Below are 22,677 nucleotides of genomic sequence, written 5' to 3' on the forward strand. Positions count from 1 at the left end.
AGGATTCTGAGGTAGAGCAATCTAGAAATGGAAAAAATTGTCTCTTAGATAGGAAACACAGAGCCCAAGATTAAGTTGTATGCTAGCAATGCATAGAATTTAGGAGGACAGTTCAAGGCAGTTAATCAAATCCCTGACTGAAGTCATCATCAGAGAACCAGACAGGGATTAGGAAATTTGGAGCAGAGACAGCAGGCTGCTGAGTTTTCCACTGAACTGACCTTCCTCCCTGGGATAAGTTTTTTTTTATCTAAGTGATTTTTGAGACGGAGTTTCGCTCGTTACCCAGGCTGGAGTGCAATGGCGCGATCTCGGCTCATCGCAGCCTCCGCCTCCTGGGTTCAGGCAATTCTCCTGCCTCAGCCTCCTGAGTAGCTGGGATTACAGGCACGCGCCACCATGCCCAGCTAATTTTTTGTATTTTTAGTAGAGATGGGGTTTCACCATGTTGACCAGGATGGTCTCGATCTCTTGACCTCGTGATCCACCCGCCTCGGCTTCCCAAAGTGCTGGGATTACAGGCGTGAGCCACCGCGCCCGGCTGGGATAAGTTTTGACACACCAACTGACAATGCACTATTACATTTCAGCAATTACGCTATCCTCTCAATTAAGTCATTTTACAATAATAAGCTGGCTCATTAACACTATTAGTAACCTAAACACACAAACACACATGCACACAAACACAATTTGTCAGTTCTCTAATTCAACCTGGTTTGTATTCAATTAAATCAGAGAACATTCCAGGCATTAGATTGACGCTCTCAAACCAACTGGTTTATACTGTTTCTCAAATGGAGGGTTTTTGGAATGAGGAGGTTTTCCCCTGCTTTTGATGTTTGTTTATTCCATTTGGAGGGAATGCGGTCAGTGAAACATTACTGCTTCTCCCCACTGTCTCACTGAATGCTACCTGCCCGGTGACTTTGGGAAGGAAGAACTGATCATACCAGAAAGAAAGCTGGGCTGCAGGGTGCACAGTTTCTACTCTGCTCCTTAAGGGTCTAGTGTTCCCTGAACTTGGGGAATGGGGCCAAAAGGAAAATTAAATCTCTTCAATTCTAGGGCTCAGAATCAAGCTTATTTGTCTGCAGATACAGGTCATGCACGTCCTCCAATTTAGCTCTGACCATCTGTAAAGATGGCATTTTGGTTTTCCACTGGCTTGCTCTTTATTCTTTCCAACTAGATCAGAACTTGGGAAAAGAAAAATGTCATGAATCAGGTCTGCCAACAGAGGAACATGTTATGGAAGGTGGGAATACAGGTCAAGAGGTAGAAAAGAGACACACATCCAGACTTTGCTTCTGTTTACTGTAAGCAAAGCTGTAAGCTACAGTGAAGACAAGTCACAGTCTCCAGTGACCTCCTACATATAAACTGAAACAGGTCTGCCTTCATCCAGCTATGTGAATCAGCACTACCAAATAAGTGATAATAACAATAAAATATCTCAGCCAATTTAATTTTTTACGCATCTTAATTGTAAATCTTACCTGAATCTTGTACTATCTTGTCTTCTACTGTGCAATAAAAGAGACAACCATAATATGGCTATAAAATATATTCATTCATCAAGATTTTAAGCTAATTTTAAACTTTGATTAAGGTAAGAGTACTCTATTTACCAAGGCAATAAAATTTATTATAGCTCTTTGTTATCACTTGTAATTGATCCTTTCAGACACTCAAAAAACTTCTTTCTTTGAAAGAAAACATGTTTTGTATGTACTTACTATATTCTGATTTTCAAATAATGACTTAGGAGCAGCTTGAGCTTTACATGTCTTAAGATAGGTCTGCCAGTTAAATTCTTCTTCTTTATAACCTGGAGAAAGCACATAGGAACAGACTGATTCAAATATCAAAATATTTTACACTTAGTTTTCTAACCCTACTTATCTCTAACTCCAACACACCGAAATCAATCAAATTACTTTTTCAATAAACACATTTTAACTCATAATTCATAACTATGGATATTTAGAATATGTTTATTTCCAATAAGCTGTATTATTATTTTCCAATTCTGAATGAATGGTAATGGATATAAACAAAAGGAATAAGGAAGCAAATACATATTACACCTAGGGCACTTTTTACTATCAGGGTATTTCTACCAGCATTTAGGTAGAATTCCTTAGCAATACAGATACTGAACTGGAGTGGTCAAAATTCTTTATTTTTCTCTCACCTAGTCTATTTTGGGAAGACTAACTTACAGAAACAAGTGGGAATTTGGAAATAATAGAAAGGGAACAGGTAAAATCCTTTTGGCCTATCACCTCAAGAAGGACAATTAAAGGTTTATGAAGTAAGGATGCTGGCAAATTACAATAAGGGAAATGTCCTTCCCTTAATTTTTTACAATTTCATTGAATTTAACAGTTTCTTAAAAAAGGAAATTCAGCATCTGATTTTATCTGTGGATGTGCACTCTTTTACATTCATCAAAGTCCAAAAGGCACCATGAAAAGAACAGCTAATAATTTACCATATGTAAGAGATCAATTCATGGAAGGCTTATAGATTTTCTTTTTCACCCTCACCTTTCCTATGCGATTTTGTTTAATCCTTCAGCTATATATCACTTTGCCACTGTTTTTTCACTTATAACAAAGGGATGGCTAATGCATTAAAGCCCTGAGATAGGCCACAAATATCAAACTAGTAACCTGAATTTTTGACATCAAGTAAACAAAAATAAATGTAATGATTAAAAAAGAAGGGAACAAGATGTTACTAAACATGGCCGGCACAGAGGCTCACACCTGCAATCCCAGCACTTTGGGAGGCCAAGGTAGGCAGATCACTTGAGGCCAGAAGTTCGAGACCAGCCTGGCCAACATAGTGAAACACTGTCTCTACCAAAAATAGAAAAATTAGCCAGGCATGCTGGTGGGTGCCTGCAATCCCAGCTACTCAGGAGGCTGAGACAGAAGAATCACTTGAACCTGGAGGGCAGTGGTTGCAGTGAGTGAAGATCGCACCACTGCACTCCAACCTGGGCAACAGAGCAAGACTCTGTCAAAAAAAAAAAATTTACAGAATACATTAGGGAGAGAGCGAAAAAGATGATATTCACTGGTGAACTATAATATAAAGAACTCAAATATAAGAAAAGTAATTGCTATGAGTTCAACCCCCCACCTAAGCCAATTTTTGGTGTTACAGTCTTCTTGCCAATCTCCTAAATATTACGATCTATAAGTTCATGCAGAATTTCTCAGAATTTTCTATATACTGAAAAACTGATTTGAAAAATTCGCTTAAAACAGTTTACACTAAACTTAGTTATGTAAACTAATTTAAAGTAATTTTTCAAATCAGTTTTTTCAAAGATGTATGTATTTAATGATAGAAATTTGCAGGTAAACATTATTTGTAGTCAAAGTTGAGTATCATGCAAATGTTATGTTACATAAAAATAAGTATGCAAACATAGTTTATTTTCTTAAGCTGGACTGTACTTTTATTTCTTTTACTTTACTAAATGTGTCTTCATCATGAACAATAAGGGTAAATTTGCACCTATCTGAATTTTCATAAAGCCTGAATTTTTAAAAATTCTAACATAGCATGTAAGAAAATGAGTTTTTACTGAATTTAAAATATGAAACAGAAACTGACAAAACCTTTTGGAGGATGGAGTTTGTGGCCAGTTTTCTCACACCACCCAACCGGGTGAATATCCAGAGCGTCTGCATTCACCCAGAAGTCATAGCAATCAGAATACCCATCAAAGTGAAGTTTTATCCGGTATCCACAAACCTAAAACAGGTAAAGTAGGCTGAATTATTTCTTTAACCCAGAATATTCATGTACATATACAAAAATAAACATGGACACCAGGCAAGGTATAGACTTAATGTTAATCAAACCACCCACATTAACAGCAAACAACTATACAGATATCCAGAATTTAAAGGCAAAGTCTATTAAATTAGGAAGAGCTGAGCTGGGGGATTCTGGCAACATTCTTAGTTACATGAGGAGCACATGGATATGGGGCAAAGACTGATTTCCCACAAGTGTAGGTCCTTTCTCCACTCCCTACACTGTACCAGGATGTGTCCCCAAGGTGAGGTGGAAGGCAAGTAGCCACCCCAGCACAGCACACTCAGCTCTAGCATGGCCCCAGAGTGGACGCTCTGCCCTGCACTGAATGCTGCAGACCACCACGGCTGGTGCAAATGCAGAGAAGTCAAGTGTCTCTTCTCCACCAAAGCTGGATTGGAAGAAAGGAAGAAAAGTGTCTCTCCTAGTTTATTACTTGGATGAGACAGGCTCCTAAGAATGCTAGTAAGAACTCATGCTGTATAACACATGCTGTACATATGCCTACAGGGCTCCACTTAGGAACATTCTGATTTAGAAGGTCATGTGGGCTTAAGAGACCTGAGCTGGATCATATCCTTCCCTGAGCTCTCAAAGAGTAGATTCAGCCCCTCAGTCTTCTTCCCACCAGCACAAGCAGATGTGCTGAAGTAGAAACACACACCACACCAGACATCTACCCCCTGCAGGAGCGCCTGTCCCGCAGAAGCCTAAATGAGGAACTTCGACCAGAGTGCAGGGCCACGGCAATTAATCCTCAAAGTGAGGTAGCTGTACAGTTACCGTCATGTAAAGTTCTCTAAAACATACTGCTAAAACTCAAGTGGCAGAACTAACAGAGAATGAGTTAGTTTATGAGAAAATTAGACACGTGGGGGTCCACACGTATATTTATGGGTATATAATTATGTATACATATATGTATGTGTGTGTATATATATACCTAAGTATATGCATTTATATACATAAATATATACACTTATTCATATATATGTAAACACATAGTAAAAAGCAGTCTGGACAAATATTTGCCAAAATATTAATAATGATTTCTTCTAGGAAGTGATAGAAAAGAAGGGGCAAAAAGGAAATGATGGACTTTTAATATTTTCTCTTATATATCAGTATTTTTTCAATTGGAATGTATTGATAGACCACCCACATAAAATTTACAACTAAGCTGACTACCCCCAGAGAACAGAGTCTCTCCATAGAGCTGAGATTGGAATCCCTAGGAAATACAATCTCTCAAGAAAGACTGGGGGGCTACCCCCACTCCCCGCAGCCACCCCATGCAAAGAAAGCTGCTTCTCTCCTCTGTCTCACAGTCAGCTGTCTCTGGCCAATCCTAAAAGCTCAGCCCCTTTAGTAGGTTACAACCTCTACTTTCTGGTGGGCACACCGTTCTGAGCTTCTGCTCCCTTGAGCTGAGCTCTCTCTGTTGTCCCCCAGTCTCTATCTCAGGCTCTCTGGAAAGCTATGCTTTGAGAAACAACCTCCCATATCCTCATCCTTCTTGCCCACAGTCCTACCTAGCTCATCCTTCTCGAGCCTTTCCCTAAGGCTGCTCCTCTTCCCCACTCTACCTCCTGCAGACACAGGTGGAGTTGCTGCCTCCCACCACACCACGGATCCTAGGCCAGTTCTCCTCCGAGGCTCGAGCCACATGGCTGAAGCAACTCTCCTGCTGTTCCTCCCCCATGCTAACCTCCCGAACACTTACCCTGGCTTATTCTCTTCCTCTCTATCTGAGTACTTTCATCATATATATGTATGACTCTTCTAGTACCTTGGCGTTTTGTCTCTCTTCCTCTCTGCTTCAAGCCCTCACTCCCATGAATCTAGTCCCCAACAAGAACTGCTCTGCTTCTTAATATTAAATGTAAAAATCCAACCCTAGGACACATACTCCTATTCCAGTTTGCAAACTCAGTCACTCCCAGCATGCCTCTTCCTCAATCCCAACAGAAACTCCAGTATCTCACACAGATCCCTCTACTTCCTCCCTAGCAGCTCCCCTCATCCCAAGCCTTCCTTTCCTAGCAATCACTTAAAAAACGTTTTCTTGCCAACATTTAAAAATTTCTGCCCTGATATCCTTTGCAAACATTTGCTGGTGACATTCCATCATTTCAGGTATCCATCTTGTCTGTACCTAACAGAGTCTAGTAAACGGTGCTGGGAAGGAAAAAATGACATTCCGCCAGTCTTCATTATTCACATGTTGTGTTCCATATTTGTGACTTCCTCTACTTGCTACAATTCATTTTTAACCCCAAAATAATACCTGCAGTGTTCGTTGACATGCACAGACTGACAACACTTTTGAGTTGCTCAACATGTATGTTCCCAGCTGAAGTCAATCAAGAAGGCGCTTTACCTTCTTGTTTCAGTTCTCATGCTGGGAACAAATGTCTTTTATGGGGTCCATTTAGTGCCACACGTTCTACATTTTTGTGCTTTTTTTGGGTGAAGCTGCTGTTTAAAATGGTCCCTGACATAGTGCTGAAGTGTTATTTGGTGTCCCTAAGTGTCCAAAGGTTGTGATGTGCCTTACAGAGAAGGTACTTGTGCTAGATAAGCTTCATCAGGCAGGAGTGATAGTGCTCTTACTTGCGAGTTCAATTTTGATCAATCAATAATATATATGAAATGAGGTGTCTTTAAACAGAAACACACATAAAACAAGGTTACATACTGATCGGTAGACGAAAATGTGACCAGAGGCTCACAGGAAGCTAACCCGCTATTTCCCCCAAGAGTGATGGTTCCATACTTGCTAATTTGTGGAGCATAACTACTGCAAATAATGAGAATGGAGCAACAAGAATCAACTCCACCTCAATGCTGGGCTCTGCCACTGCATGGCAATTCTCCTCCATGGTCCTGCTTAACTCCCTCTCCCATCCTTCACTGCAGCCTTTTCAAATCCTCCTCCTTCTCCTTCAGCTTCTAATCCCACTTTTTCCATCCTCATTCTCAGCTAGTAATTTGCCTTCTAACACAAATTTGCCTTCTTTTTGTGTGCCTCCAAACCGAGAAGCCTCCCTGTATATACCCATGAGCCCTACTTCTTTGCCCCTCCTTCCTGTTAAAATGCAAGAGACTCCTTCTCCTGCCTAAGACTGGGATCTCCGCATATACCCTGGGTCCCATCTTCTCCCAGGCCTCTTCTCTGAACCTTCTAATACTCCACTCCCTAGCGGCTTCTTCAGAGTTCAAATACTATGTTCTCTTACCATTGCAAAGGGGGGAAAAAAAAGAAAGCCAAGAAGGGAAGAAGGGAGGGAGGAAGGAACATAAAAAGAGAAAATTAATATGAAAAGTAGTAATATGCATCAAAAATTTAAATGTAGTTTAAATGTCCACACTTTTCACCTGGCAATTCTAGAGACAGATCCTAGACCTACTTACAGATACAAAAGGATGCTCACTGGACCTTTTTTTTTTTTTTTTGAATAATGAAAAAATGAGGATCACTCAGTTGTTCAATATGAGAGCAGTTCAGTGAATTAAGGTCAATTCCGTAAAATGGAGTACTACCCGGTGGTTAAAAAGAGTATGTTTGCCAGGCGTGGTGGCTCATGCATGTTATCCAAGCATTTTGGGAAGCCAAGATGGGAGGACTGCTTGAGCCCAGGACTTCAAGACCAACCTGGGCAACACAGCAAAACACCATTTCTAAAAAATAAAAAATAAAAAAATTAGCTGGGCATCAGGTGGTGCATGCCTGTGGTCCCAGCTACATGGGAGGCTGTGGTGAGAAGATCACTTGTGCCCAGAAGGTTGAGGATTCAGTGAGTTATGGCCACATCACTGCACTCCAGCCTGAGTTAGAGAGAGAGAGACTCTGTCTCAAAAAAAAAAAAAAAAAGAAAAAGTGTGTGTGTGCGTGTGTGTGAAAAACAAAATGCAATACATATTTTTATACACAGAGGAAACATCTGGAAGGCACACAGTCAACTATTAAGGGTCACACTCTCTGCGATATGGAATATGGAAGGAAGGAAGGTTGATGGGAAACAGGGTTTTTATTTTTTATTAATATGCACTCTTACACAATTAATAGTTGAAGTTTTCATAATGAGCAAACATTACTTTTATAATGAAAAACTAGGGAAGGTAAAATAAATCTGCAAAAACCAAAAGCTGAAAAACAGAGACACATACCATAAAAATTCCCTTTCTCTTTTATAGCTAAATTTCTCAAAAGCAGTCTATAGTTACCGCCTCCTCACAATGATTTTGTAAAACTCAGCTCTGTCCCCAGACACTCCAATTGTCCTGGCTGTAGACACAATTCCCTTGAGAACAACCACAACATCTGACACTGCTGCTTCCTCCCCACTTCAACTGCCCACTCTCCTGGCTTCTGCTGCAGGCCCCTGTTCTGGCTCCTTTCGCTGTCTCTCGTGGTTCCTTTTCAGGATCCTGCTCTACACTTTCTCCTGTGCCCAACTCTTACATGATGGTATTCTTCAGGGCTAGCAACTCACACCTTGTCCTCTCTCTGGGCAGTATCATCCACTTCAAAGGACAAACACCGAAAACTCTGACCCTTCCCTTCCAACTCAAAAGGGTCTAACAAAAACTCAAGTCCCAGAAGGAGAGAACACACCATGTCTGATCAAGATTAAGAGTGACAGTATTCTCACTGTAAATAAAACCTACAAAAATGTTCCACAACAGTTCTGATATGAGTAAGAAAATCCAGTTACTTCCTTTCACTACATATTACATTATTACAGCTGCAAGTTCCTTTAACACTCAATGCCTCAGGTTTCTCATCTGAAAAATGGGAGGGAATGGGTTCTATCTCAAAAGATTGTTTTAAGAACTAATAAGAGCAATCAGATGGGCCGGGCATGATTACTCATGCCTGTAATCCTAGCACTTTGGGAGGCTGAGGCCGGTGGATCACCCGAGGTCAGGAGATTGAGACCAGCCTGGCCAACATGGCGGAACCCCATCTCTTACTAAAAATCCAAAAATTGGCCAGGTATGGTGGCACACACCTGTAGTCCCAGATACTCAGGAGGCTGACGTGTGAGAATCACTTGAACCTGGGAGGGGAGGGTTGCAGTGAGCCAAGATTGTACCACTACACTCTAGCCTGGGTGACAGAGTGAAACTCTGTCTCAAAAAAAAAAAAAGAAAAAAAAGGAGCTAACAGATAAAAAGTACTTCGATTAGCTACTGGCACACAGTATGCCCTATATAACTGTATGTGATCACTGACTGAGACTGTCTTCATCTAGCTATCACATGGTACTGTGTTCTGCAGAAACCAAGCTTCTTACAAGTTCACTAGGCAATTAAAGAATAGTATGGTACCTAAAACCAGTACACAAGACTATCTTATTCTTTTGGGAGGAATTCTTCAAGTAGATATACCTGTGGCTCAAGGGAGGGAGCAAGGAGGAGGTTAGCATAGGAGGAAACACATTTTTTAAAGTACTCTCAGTGATACATGTATGTATAACTGACTTGGTCATTTTTTCCTAAAAAATTCCAGAGAGATACTTCCAAATACTAAAAAAAATAAGTATCTACTGATCTGTTCCTTATGTTAAGGAACACAGTAGGGCAAAGGCTACAGAATCAAACACACGTGGGTTCAAATTCTGGTTCTGCCACTTTGAAACTGTGTGGTCACAATTTCTAAAGCATTCTTAGTAACATATTAGACTGAGATATATATTTATATATTTGGTTTGGTCTTTTTAAAATTTTTTTCCCCAAAAAATTCACAGAAATACCTTGAAGTACTAAAAAAAAAAAAACAAATAAATAAATATGTGTTGGTCTATTCCTTATGGCAAAAGCTATGACATCAGACAGACACTGGTTCAAATCTGGGTTCTACCACTTTGAAGCGGTATGGTCTTCCGTCACTTCATCATTCTGAGCCTCAGTTCTCTAATCTACAGAACAGAGCTTGAGAAAAACCATGACCTGCACAGGATTCTTGCAAAGATTAAATGAAATAATGTACACAAAACAGCAAGCACTGCGCCTGGCATGAAGTAGACGCTCAACCAATGGCAGCTTTTCCTCATTTTAAATCTCCATAATCACCATTTTATCTTAAAAATAAAGATGAGGCAAAGCTTACCTCCGCCACAGTGAGGACACAGTACACAGACTGATGCTCAGGGTCCACGCCTTCTAATTTCATGCCAACTTTGAATCCATTTTTGTTATATGGAAAGGATTGATACTAAAATGCAAAATGACAGCAGCTTTAATCTCGTATCCCAAAGATCTAGTTAAAAATCTAGTTACCATTTTAAAAATAAAGATGATTTAACCAAATACATAACTTCTAAAACCCAAAGAAAAAAATCAATAAATAATCCAATTAATAAAATGGACCAAGGCTACAAATAGGTCACAAGAATGGAAATGTAATGGCACATAGCCTTTGTCTCTGACGTATTTGTAAAGATGCTCGACCTCATGCAGAAGAGACATACAAAGTAAAATTACACTAAGATGCGTTTCACCTATCAGGCTGATAAAGATCTAGAAGGTGGACAACGCTGTCGGTAAAGCTATAGGAAAACAGATATGCATACATCACTAGGAAGAATGAAAGTAGGTACAACTTCTAAAGATTTCATAATATCAATCAGAAAATTCTTTTTGAGGTAACAACTCTAATTCTAGGAAATTATCCAAGAGATACTCAGACGTGAAAAATGACAGGTGTACAAGATTATTCACTAAACCATTAGCAAAAGATTTGAAAGAATATATATATGTATGTGCAAATCAATAGGGAACAACCTAAATTATTACAGAACAGGCCTAAGACGTAACACATATACTAGTGTAAAAGAATAGTGAAGGGATTCATGACTCAGATAAACATCCTCAAATTGTCAAGTTAAACAAAAAAAAAGCAAAGTCCAAAAAGTATACAACATATGCTACCATTTGGTTTAGGACAGAAAGGGAAGGGGGCTGTGTGTGTGTGTGTGTGTGTGTGTGTGTGTGTGTGTGTTTTCCTTATATGAACATAGAATTTTCCAGGAAGGGAATAAAGAACTGGTAACACTGGTTATTTTAGGAGAGGCAAACCTGGTAGCTGGCGACAGGGCTATGAGAGATATTCTTTATACTACTGTAGTACTTCTATATTTTGAATCACATGCATTTACTACTGATTCAAGGAATTATCTATATTTAAACTTTTTTTTTAATGTGAAAGTCTATTCTCTAAAGGACCCAAACTTACAGAAAATAATTACAGAGAACAAAATTATCTGTAATTACTACTATATTTAAATTAAACATTCTTAATGTAGATGTAATCATCTTAACATTTACTATTCATGACTTTTTAAAAGCTTGCTATGTTCATACCTACATAGAAATATATCTATGGCAGATGAACTACATACCATGATTAAATATAATGAAATAATTTAAACCAAGGGTCAGCAAACTATAGTCCGTGGGTCAAATCCAGCACCCATGAGTTTCTGTAAACAGTCTTACTGGAGCATAGCGGTGCCCACTTGTCTATGTATTCTCTATGGCTGCTTTTGTGCTACAACGACCTGAGTTTTTGCAACAGAGACCACATGCTCTGAAATGCCTAACATATTTACTATTTGGCCCTTTACCAAAAAGTTTACCAACCCGTGTGCGTGTGTGTGTGTGTGTGTGTGTGTTTAAGAGATAGGGTCTTGCTCTGTTGTCCAGGCTGGAGTACAGTGGCAGGATCATAGCTCACGCCAACTCTGAACTCCACACTCAGCTATATTTTTAATTTTTTTTATTTTAAGAGGCAGGGTCTCACTGTGTTGCTCAGACTGGTCTCAAACTCCTGGCCTCAAGTGATCTTACTGCCTCAACTTCCCAAAGTGATGAGACTGCAGGTGTGTGTCACCATACCAGAACCCCACCTTTGGTTTAGTTTATAATACAGTGACCCATTTTTAGGTGTTTTGTTGTGATAGTATATAAATCTTAGTAAGTCATTTTTAATCTCTCAAAGCCATAATGAACATGAAATTTGATGTGAAGTGTTGACATGAAATTTCCTAACATTTTTTTCTTCATCTACTAGTTTTTCATGGTAGTATTAGTATCCCTGTTAAAATTCATTATTGCAAGCCCATTGATGCTGAGAGAAAAGAGCACACGTGTCAGTGTGCACACACACATGTGGCACGGGGAAGGCACACACCGTCAATGTTAACTGCCTTCCACATAAACGCACGCATGAAAAACTGTATGCTGAAAAAAATGATCCCAGGTCAAATTTCAGTGGAAACAACAATCTTAATTGAGGATGGTATCTCAGCTCTCGTGTCTTTACAGATCATGTCTCTACAAAGGCCCATACCTCCTTGAACAGCTTCGCCGGCACTGCCACAGCTTTCTCCTCTTCCAGGTAGGATGCCCAGCACCATGATTTCTTTCCTTTAGGAGGCAAACCTGAAAAGTAAGCGAGACTGAAATGACAGAATTTCCAAATCTAAGCAAGCAGTGGTGCACTGTGAACTCACGCTTCCCTGACTAACACTCTGCCTGGCTCTTCTCTTCCTTCCACAGCTGGCATCCCTCTGTCTCTTCCTGGCTCCTCTTCCCAAGAACCAAGATAAAAAGTGAACTGTGGTTTGCACCCACAGTGAGGAGTGTAGGAGATGGAAGTGGAAGAACTTAGAGTTAAGGAAGAAGACAGCAGGAAGTTAAGACAGAACACTGCCACAGAAGCTACAGGAAGGGGGAGTTTCTAGAAGCAGGAGGCTGAAACAACTTTCCCTAAGAGATCAAGAAGTTGAGGACTGTGGAAAGGCCAGTGCATTGAGTGGCTGCTAACCTTGAAAAGGAAAGAAGAAAAACAATATAGTGAGAGGCAGATTTTTAGGTGCCAAAAGAATACATAAGTGATAATGCAGGCAGTTAGTATCAATTTTATATATTTTGGATTAATTTGACAAATACTGGGAATGAAGGAAAAATATAATAGCCTGATGGGTAGCAAAGTTGAGAGAAAGGTATTTTGGGGATGAGATTGGAACAGGCTAAGGTAGAGTACACCAAGAGAAAAAAAACGGAAAACTTAAGGAAAAAACATGACTGAAGGAACAAGGTACCAGAAGAGCCAGGGGCCTGGAAGTTTATCCAGGGTCAACAAGAAGAGCAAGGGAAAGAATAGTGAAAGAAAAAGACATTTCCAGGCAGAGTGAAGAGTGACTGAGATTTCCACCCTTCATCTCAGTGACATAAAATAGAAGGTCAGCTCTGAAAAGACACAAAAATTAAGCTGTGTGCCTGGGGCAGGTGGGCACCAAAAAGAATTTCCAATTCTTTTTGAGGAATTAACAGAACAAGGCTAGGATGCATCCGGGCACCGAGGAGGAGCACGGGTTCATGGCCCTGGTTTGTTGGGACACTGACAGGGTAGGCTGCAAGCCCAGGCAGGCAAGGGAACAGAGCCTAGTGGGGGACACCAGGGCCTCTACGGAAGTGACCCAAGGTCCACGCAGAATAAGCACACAAGTACATCGAGACAAATACTAAAGGAAAGGGCTTCAGGACCAGCTTCCTCCTGGGAATAAAATGCTGCTTGAGGAACAATGAAAGAAAACAAAAGGCCCAGGCACAGTGGCTCATGCCTGTAATCCCAGCACTTTGGGAGGCAGAGGCAGGCAGATCGCTTAAGGTCAGGAGTTTAAGACCTGCCTGGCCAATATGATGAAACCCTGTCTCTACTAAAAATACAAAAATTAGCTGGGCGTGGTGGTACATACCTGTAATCCCAGCTACTTGGGAGGCTGAGGCAAGACAATCACTTGAACCTAGGAGGTGGAGGCTGCTGTGAGCCAAGATTGTTCCACTGCACTCCAGCCTGGGTGACAGAGTGGGACTCAGTCTCAAAAAAAAAAAAAAAAAAAAAAAGAAAAGAAAAGCTTCCATGCTAGGAGCTCGTGTTTTGAGAGGGAATATTAAAAACCTAAAACTGTGGGAAATGAACAAGAACAGAAGTGATAAAGAAGCAGAAGCTGGAAGCACCTACTTGATGAGGGGGACGGGGGCAGGGAGGAAAGGAGGGAGGAAGGAAGGAAGGAAGTGAGGGAGGGATGTTTCTCATGCTTACCCTGAAACCACTTGAAAGTTATAAATTTTCATTTCTTTCCTTATCCTCAAATTCTCAATCTTTATCGACACAACTGAATTAAAGAAAATCCTGAAGTAAAACTGCTATGACTAAAATTTCCATTTGTGTGAAACACTTTCAATTTGTAAAGTTACACTAAGACTTTATTTTCATCGGCTCACCCTGCTTTAATACAGCCGAATCCCCTCGTCTTTTCCTTCGTGCTCTCTGCGAACCCCTCAGGATTCTTACATCTTGTTTGTTCTCCTATAAAAAGAAAGGAAAACTATGACTTTAAAGTTCAAGAAATGTGCACCAATGCACAGTTAGAGAGCTGTTGGAAAGCACTTTTTCTGTTGTTCTTTTCTTCAATTTTACTTTATAACTTTTAAGGAAAGTAAGAATACAGTTCATTTGAAAACTGTGTTGCTTTTGGCCTGAGGTTATTACAAAATAAGACTGTATCCACGTATTACCTGTTGGAAGGGCACAGATGCTGCTCCCCGCTCCTTGAAACACTCCACTCTCAGCTCTGTGAACACTCTGCTCTGATTTTCCTCACGCCTCACTGGCCCCTCTTTCTTTGTCTCCTCTGCTGATGTCTCCTCCAATCCAGTTCCCTTCTCCACTCTTTCGAGTCCCTTTCCCTGGGTTTTCAAGGTCATCTAATAGTCTAGATACTCCCAATCTACATCCCCAGCTTCCTCTCCCTGATTCCATGTGGCTGTATCCAAATGCCTACTTGGGATCTTCACCCGGATGGGTAATCAGCATCTCAAACCCACAATGGCGAAGGACTCTGTTCCATCCTCCACCCTTGTCTTCCCATTCTCAGTAAGAGACATGGTTACCCAGTCAATTGTCAAAGCCAAAATTCTAAGCATTATCCCTGATTCTTTTCTTTCTCTCACACACTCTGACAACCCCACCTCTTAATATTGATGCCCAAATCCACAGACTTCCATCTTCTTCAGCCTTCTTACATGCCTAGTACAATAAACTCCTAACTGGTTTCCCTGATTCCACTCAGGGCTACAGTGGGTCATTTAAAACATACATCATATCAAAGCATTCCCCTGCCTTCAACCTTCCAGCAGCTTCCCCAGACACTCAGAATACAATGAACACCCAAGACTCTTGTTTACCATAAAACCCTACAGGACCTGGACCACACGCACCTCTTCAACTTCATCTCACTCCACCCTCTCCTAAACCACAGTGCCCAGACTTTCTTTTATTTCCTTGCACAGAACATGTTGCACAAGTTCTGACCTTAAGGACTTTCCTCTAGAAGTTCTACTACCCAGAATGCACCTCATGCTTCACTTCACATAGCTGGCTCCTCCTCACTAATCAGGGCACACTGTTCATGCCATCACCTTTGGGAGGGCTCCCTGACAACCCAACCTGAAGTAGTCAGCCAACCGTAATACCCTATTTTAATTCTCAACATAGCACTTATCACTAGGTGACATTTCTCCTGTTCATTTTGTTTGTGGGTTAAATATCCTCTAAACAAGAATGCAATGTCTCTGCCAGGAGAGACCTGTCCTCTATTTGTCTTATGCATCCCTCTATTCCCAGCTCCTAGAACAGTGACTCACAAGTAACAGTTGTGCAATACTGATCTTAAGGGAAACACTTCCACACCTCGAAGTTCCCTTTTCCTATAGAACCATTAATAGGCGCTTTAGGAATAGGATACTTATGTCTTAATTCGCACATTTTGAATGGCTTTTCTCCAGATACACCTGGTATTTATGTGCCGTTTTTTAACCACTCACATAGTTTTATGAGATCCGTCTGCAATTTAATGAAATGGGATTGGCATTTTGTTGTCAAGAGAAATTTCAGGTTCATCTACAAGATTAAAGGTTTTGAAACGTTCTCTCTTACCCTAGCACTAAATTTCAGGACATCCCACTTTTTCACCCTGAGAGAAGGATACTATTATTTATGATTCCCATTTTGAGATCAGGACAGCAAGGCGCAGAGAGGCCAGATAACTTGCTAACAGTAACACAGATAGTCCTAGAGCCCTTATTTGAACTCAGTGGGCTCCAAGCAGTGCTTGTGACTATGATGCTATCCACTAAAGACATATCCCTGTGCTCCTGGTGTCAGACAGAGGCACTCACCATTTCATCCTCTCTCTCTTCTCCATCCTCCTTGGCATCAGCTTTCAGAGATAATTTTGGTTTTTTCTTCCGACTACACTTAGGATCTTCTTCCTCATTGTCTTCTTCTATGTCTCTTTCTTCCTTCTGATCTCTGTTGTGTTATAAACCCAATATAATGACAGAAGCAATACCCATCAAACATCTACTTGCTGATTATCAATGCAACAATCACTTTTTAAAAAAATCACTCTCCAAAGGAAAAATCTTTAACTACCAGAAGAAATCTGTAGGCATGAGAATATAATATATCAGAAACACTGAAAACCACTATTACATATGACATCTGTCAGGGCAGAAAATGAAAATTACCTTATATATTAATTTCAAAAGGGGACCAGCAATATGTATGAAATAGGTTCTAACAAGTTATTTATCTGTCACATCTATCATCTATACTAATAAAAGAATTATTTAGAGATACTTGTTTTCAGCGCCATTCAAACAAGGATCTAGCAGTTATTAAGAATGACAAATCCAACTGAAAAAAAGTCTAAGTGTAACTTTGTGAAACATCAGTTAGCCAAGAAAAACTGACAGTTCCCAGGCCTGTGGTGATTAAAATACATGGGAAAGTCCACTAAAATATAAATGTCCAGTCATTTCTTTGCAATGTACAATGCTATGCAAGAAAAACACCTTCTGGCCAGGTGTGATGGCTCATGCCTATAATCCCAGCACTTTGGGAGGCTGAGGTGGGTGGATCACCTGAGGTCAGGAGTTCAAGACCAGCCTGACCAACATGGAGAAACCCTGTCTCTACTAAAATTACAAAATTAGCTGGGCGTGGTGGCGCATGCCTATAATCCCAGCTACTCGGGAGGCTGAGGCAGGAGAATCGCTTGAACCCAGGAGGCAGAAGTTCCAGTGAGCTGAGATTGCGCCATTGCACTCTAGCCTAGGGAACAAGAATGAAACCTGGTCTCAAAAAGAAAAAAAAAAAGAAAGAAAAAAACAGCACCTTCTTGGTGATGGGCTGAACTTTGTCAGATAGTCCCCAAATGGGAAAGCCACACACCACTGCCAGTCACCGCTGACGCCTCTGTCTCAAAATCGTCAGTCCACAACTTGAGATCATCAGTGACACAACTCACTACACTCTTCCCTATGGCCATTTTCACTCAGTTGATTATGAATCAGTGGAAGCTTTATGCCATATGCGGAGTTTTAGCTGAGTTACCTAAGAATTCCCAAAATATAAACAAAACTATGCTTCTATAAATGTCAGTGTCATCCAAATGTGTATGTAGCCTAGAAAAAAACTAAACACTTTTAGCTGAGGAACAATCAAATGAATGGAAATGGAAGACTGAAGGCAGAGGCAGAGGCTGTTTTACAGACAGAATATTAATAATAGAACTCAGACCAGGCATGATAGACATCACCAGGTCCCATATAGGGCTTAGGGCCCATGTGCCCCTAAAGGGAAAGTCTCTGGGAAAAAGGTATCAATAAGTGATGAATGTCAGAGAGCACAAAACTTCTATATTCTCAGGCACCATGACATTGGACTCTAAAACTCATTTTATAGATGGAATGGGGCCAAAACCTACTTATCTTTGATGTGCCGAGCACAATTCTGGCTGCAATAGTTTCCTCCAGAAAGACACTCATCTACGTTGCCATACTGACAACAGTTCTCACAGAACTGAAGCCCTTCTACTTTCACTGGATCCTTCAACCTGAAAGGCATCCCAGTCTTCTCTGAAAAGACTAGAAGATGAAAAGAAGAAATGCAAATTAACACCATGACAGAAGACATTCTAAAACACAATTAAACTTTTTCGTCTAATAATTTTGTTAGCAACACAATAAAGAATAGTGTTTGTTGAATGAATGAATGACCAAATGATAGTGTCTGGGGGAGTGCATGGGCTCTGTAGAAAATCATTTCAAGTCATTCAAATAATGAAAAAAATATTCTGCAGGAAGGATAAACAAAAGTTGACCAAGGCTTTTTCCTACAGAATTCAAAGTAAAATGAAGAAAATTTCATTAGTCATTAAATTCAGAAGACACATATATTAATCTGTAGAATCCTGTTCTATATTTGTATCTTTCTGAAAATTTCAAAGGGTCATCCGTTATTTCACATTTATAATCTTTTGATGAATGATTTTGCTTTACTTAAATGGCTACATCAACATCTCATCTATTACACTTTTGATGTAGCACATTTCCTAAATCACAGCTATCCAAATTATGTAGGAACTCACATTTCCTTTTGCCTGAATTGTTAGGCTAATCATTCATTCAGCAAACGGTTATTAGGCACCAATTTATTCTAGACATTAATAATGACAGTAGAGACCTTGCCCAAGAGAGCTCACAGTCGAGAAGAGAGGCAAGAAAACCAGTGTTTATAACAAAACGTGATACATGCAATACTAGAGGCATAAACAAGGTCCAGAAGTAGTACAGAAGAAGTGATTCATTCAGCCTGGGGTAAGGTCAGAGAAGGATTTTCTGATAGAAAGCCTCAACAGGGTTTTGAAGGCCAAAGAGGAATTTACCAACTGGACAAAGAGAAATGGCATTTGAGCCAGAAAAAGCAGCATGAGTAAAGGCAAGAAAGCATGAAACCACATGATGTGTTGGGAAAATTACACATAATTCTGTGCTGCTGGCGCTGCCAGAACACAACATACAAAGAAGGAAACAGAGACTGAGGAGGCAAAGCGAGCAGGTAGGTGCAGGTCACTCAGATCTTTGTATGTTCTGCTAAAAAGGCAATGAGAAATCAGTGAAGTGTCAGATAAGCAATCTATACAAGTTCCTCTGGCTTCAAGGGGCAGGACAAATCAGAAGGGTGTAAAATTAGAAGCAGAGTGACATCTGCAATAGCTCAGATGAGAATTGGTAAGAGCCTACATTAAGGCCGTGGCAAAGATGACAGGTAGAAAAGGCCAGATCTGAGACATATTAGGAAATAAAAATCAAGAGGTTTAAGTAACAAGATAATGGGGATGGGAAAAACAAATTCAGGATGACTCCTATATTTCTTGCTTGTCCACTGGGTGGATGGTGCTACTGTCAACTGAAATATGGGTTAGGGAAGAAAGAGCAGGTTTGTGGGGAGGGGAGAAAGAAATAGAAAATGAATTGCATTTCAGACATGTGGAGTTTGAAGTACCTGTGGGACATCCAGGTGGAGATGTCCAGTAGGCAGGTGGAAATACGGGCCTGGAGCTCGGGGGAGAGGTCGGGGCTGGAGATGTAGATTTAGGAGTCATCAGCATATAGGTGTTAGTTACAACCATCGGAGTAGATGAGAAAAAAAGTGGCAGGCTTTTGGCTAAATCACCTGTGTAGGCTACAACATGGATTTACTTAATTTCCAACTAACCTTGTCCTACTATAGATCTGGCATGAGGAAAGAAGACAGTTTATAGTTATTTTAAAATATAAAAGCTGGCTCCTATCAGTTTCATTATAGAAATTTACCTAACAACGTGAGGTACAAATATTACCCGGGGCCTTCAAAGTTCCGGCCTATTTAAAACTTCAGACATTCGTATTTTGAATCTTTCAAAAGCAAGAAATAAAATGCAGATGACCTTCCCTTACCTTCTTGAGCAGTTGGTACCATCCAAGTGGTGGTGGCTGTTGCTTTTTTAACATTTTCCATCTCATTCTCATCTGTAATAACTTCCAGGGCTCCAAACTCATTGACCCGAAACTAGCAACAATGCAGAAAGAGGCAAAATTTACAAAAGTGCTCAGGACAGTCATTAATTATTTAATGGCTGACACATATAGTCTTCAAACAAATTAATTATGTGTTAAAAGTTAATGTAGACAATTATATCCTGATAAGCCTTCCGCCAATACTAAGACCTTGGCATTTTACTCATTTTGTAATTCAAGGAAGGAGAACAGAACAAAGCAGCAAGGTCTGCTGAAGGATATCAACGACCCTGCTCTGCCCTGTCCCATAGAGCTGGCAGCTTACTTGGATGGGCTATCATTTCAAACACACACACACACACACACTGTGTGTGTGTGTGTGTGTGTGTGTGTGTGTGTGTGTGTGTGTGTGTACTAAGACTTATTTTTTCTTACATCATATTTTTTCTTGTTTAATAATCACATTTAGTAAAAAGAGAATTACTCTTTTCCCAGGAATCAACTTGTCTTGCCCAAGCTCACACAGTTAAAAGAGAAGGAATATCACCAACCCAGAAATAATGGCCTGGACACCCTTCTCCTTATATTCTAAGACATGAGCACAGAAGGCTGAAGCATGAGCCACGTGACCCCAGGGCCTCACTTCCTCTTCCTTTCACTGCTCTTTAGAATTCTGCATTATCTTCATTTGCAGTCCTCTAAAACAACTGGAAATTTCTCTGAGAGCTGAACAAGCAGTCTACTAGCCACATGCCGATTTTATCACTAAAAAGCAAGAGCATCTTGATTTCATGGGCATTCTCATTCCAAATACTGAAAATTTCCTCTCACCTGACAGCAAGCTTCAAACAAAGTATGTTTCTAAAGCAACCCATGTGGTTGTACTCTGTGTGTGTGTGTGTGTGTGTGTGTGTGTGTGTGTGTGTGTGTGTGTTGAAGGCTTAGCCATTACATCTGTGTGGAGGCCCTGTTCTCTCTGAAACAGCTAGAGCCACTCGCACATTCATGAGTTTCAAGCAGTTTTCTGTATTCCTTCTGTTTTTCCATAAAACAGAGTAATATTAGGGACCCACTAATTTTAACAGGTGATGAAGAATTAGAAAGTTCAAAATTCAGAAGGATACTAGATGTTTCAGATCTTTCACAGAAATTATGAGCATGCAAGTATGCAGTATTTAAGCAACCCCCTCCATTTGCCAATGCGAAAAAATCTATTTGGTCAAAGTGCCAATAGAATTATTTATTTTACTGAACTACCATCTGACTGTAAGTTGGAAAACTGTTGGGCAAAAATTATCAATAATTTTCTTTCTGCCAGGTGAAAACAGCACCTTAAACACTGTTCTATGCATAGTCCACAATTATTAAATGATTTCTAGACTAAATGTGTGGAAACGAGTAAGGAACGTGAGAATGTTTTCTACCTGCTACGTATTCCCAGGTAGGTGAGTATTATACCAAGTGTGTATACCGAAATGTCTATATAGGAAGAGGTAAAAATGTAGTTAGAAGGAAAAGAGCTAAAAATAACTTTACTTTTGGAAAAAGAAATCTTTAAAAAAATGTTTTTAATGATCACGCTCAAGACAGAATATCTCAAAATAAGGCTGACACTACCATCTGCTGGGCAAGAGCAGAAAAAACAAGCTATCATGATAATTATTAATTAATCATATTAAAGAATATGAAAATAATCAATTTGAATTAAAATAAAAAAATAGGCAGAAGCTTGACAAAGCACTTCAGGTAAATTTAGTTTTATCATATGTTACTGATGTTAACTTATGCCTATTTGACAAATACAAAACATAAGAAATAGCATCAAACATTTACATTAAACAGAAATTCTCCCATGGCTTAAGTTTTCAAATTGCTGTAAAACAGCAAACCACCTTCCATTTCAAACACTGAGAAAGAAAACACCACTGAGTGGAATTTCCAAGTCAGAACTCAGACCTATGACACCTAGAAGCTTCAGGTTCAAATACTTTCAAAGTTAAAAGGAAAGATTCCCACAATGCAACATTCAATCCCAGTCAGCTTTTCCTTCTCCTCAAATTTATTGCCAGTAACTGACCTACAGTCTAAGTACAAAGTAAAGATGCAATGTCACTTAGGGACACAGTTCACTCTTCTAAGCCAGAGATCCACAGGTAGACTTTGAGGGTTGATTAATCCCATAAAATACATGCAAAATTATGATATGTGCACATATACAGTTTTCTGGGGATAAGAGTCATAATTTTCAAGGCATACTATAAGCCTGAATAAATAAAGAACATCTGCTTTTACCAAAGTTGCTTATCTCAAAAATTAAATATCTCAATATGCAAAAACATACAGGATCAAATTTTTCTCTGACTTCTCAGTCTGGACTTACTGCATCTTCCACAACATTGCTATGGTAGAAAATATTACACCACAAAGGCTGTTAAGTCCTGCTAACATTACTGAAGTCCTACAGACAGAATTCCAGAAAGACTGATACATTTCCTAACACTATGTTTTCCAATAAAACACCCAGGTTCTGGAATTGGTGATGCTTTTACAAATGGTTTTGGAATGATGAAAACTTCACCTTTGTTTATATATTTTTTAAATCGTGAGTTCTAACTTAGAGAGCTAAAATATGTATAAAATCCTTGTCAAGTGGCTCCACTCTACCACCAAGAAAGTCAAAATTATAAACTTTACAAAAGGGATTTAATATTAAGCAAACAAAACACAGCGCTAACCTTTTCTGCACGTGGATACATCCAGGTCGATGAGAAAACAATCATGCTTAAATATATAAGGGACTGCACATGTTTTGTTTGTTTGGCTTGAACTACCTTTAATTGATTCAATTCTCTTTTTTATTTTTGGTAGAGGCAAAGGATCTTTTGCCTATATTTGACTGTTTTAATAATAAATCATTAA

General features: G+C 39.8%; 1 protein-coding gene across 4 annotated transcripts in view; it reads right to left on the reverse strand.

Moving 5' to 3' along the window:
* Window positions 1–22,677, reverse strand: part of L3MBTL3 (L3MBTL histone methyl-lysine binding protein 3) — a 121,856-nt gene that overhangs the window by 69,937 nt on the left and 29,242 nt on the right. For 2 of the 4 annotated variants that reach the window (XM_032274812.1, XM_032274813.1), the window contains 9 exons: window positions 19,699–19,810; window positions 19,265–19,444; window positions 17,685–17,844; window positions 16,093–16,225; window positions 14,137–14,221; window positions 12,197–12,288; window positions 9,956–10,060; window positions 3,639–3,774; window positions 1,740–1,831 (listed from right to left, as the gene is read on the reverse strand). In XM_032274812.1, coding sequence (XP_032130703.1) covers window positions 1,740–1,831; window positions 3,639–3,774; window positions 9,956–10,060; window positions 12,197–12,288; window positions 14,137–14,221; window positions 16,093–16,225; window positions 17,685–17,844; window positions 19,265–19,444; window positions 19,699–19,810 — 1,095 coding nt within the window. The remainder of the gene's footprint in view (window positions 1–1,739; window positions 1,832–3,638; window positions 3,775–9,955; window positions 10,061–12,196; window positions 12,289–14,136; window positions 14,222–16,092; window positions 16,226–17,684; window positions 17,845–19,264; window positions 19,445–19,698; window positions 19,811–22,677) is intronic. The other 2 variants (XM_032274814.1, XM_032274815.1) reach the window with 2 other exon arrangements.

Source organism: Sapajus apella, unplaced genomic scaffold (assembly GCF_009761245.1).
Source record: "Sapajus apella isolate SASKATOON/1434 unplaced genomic scaffold, GSC_monkey_1.0 scaffold6, whole genome shotgun sequence".
Taxonomy (NCBI): Eukaryota; Metazoa; Chordata; class Mammalia; order Primates; family Cebidae; genus Sapajus; species Sapajus apella.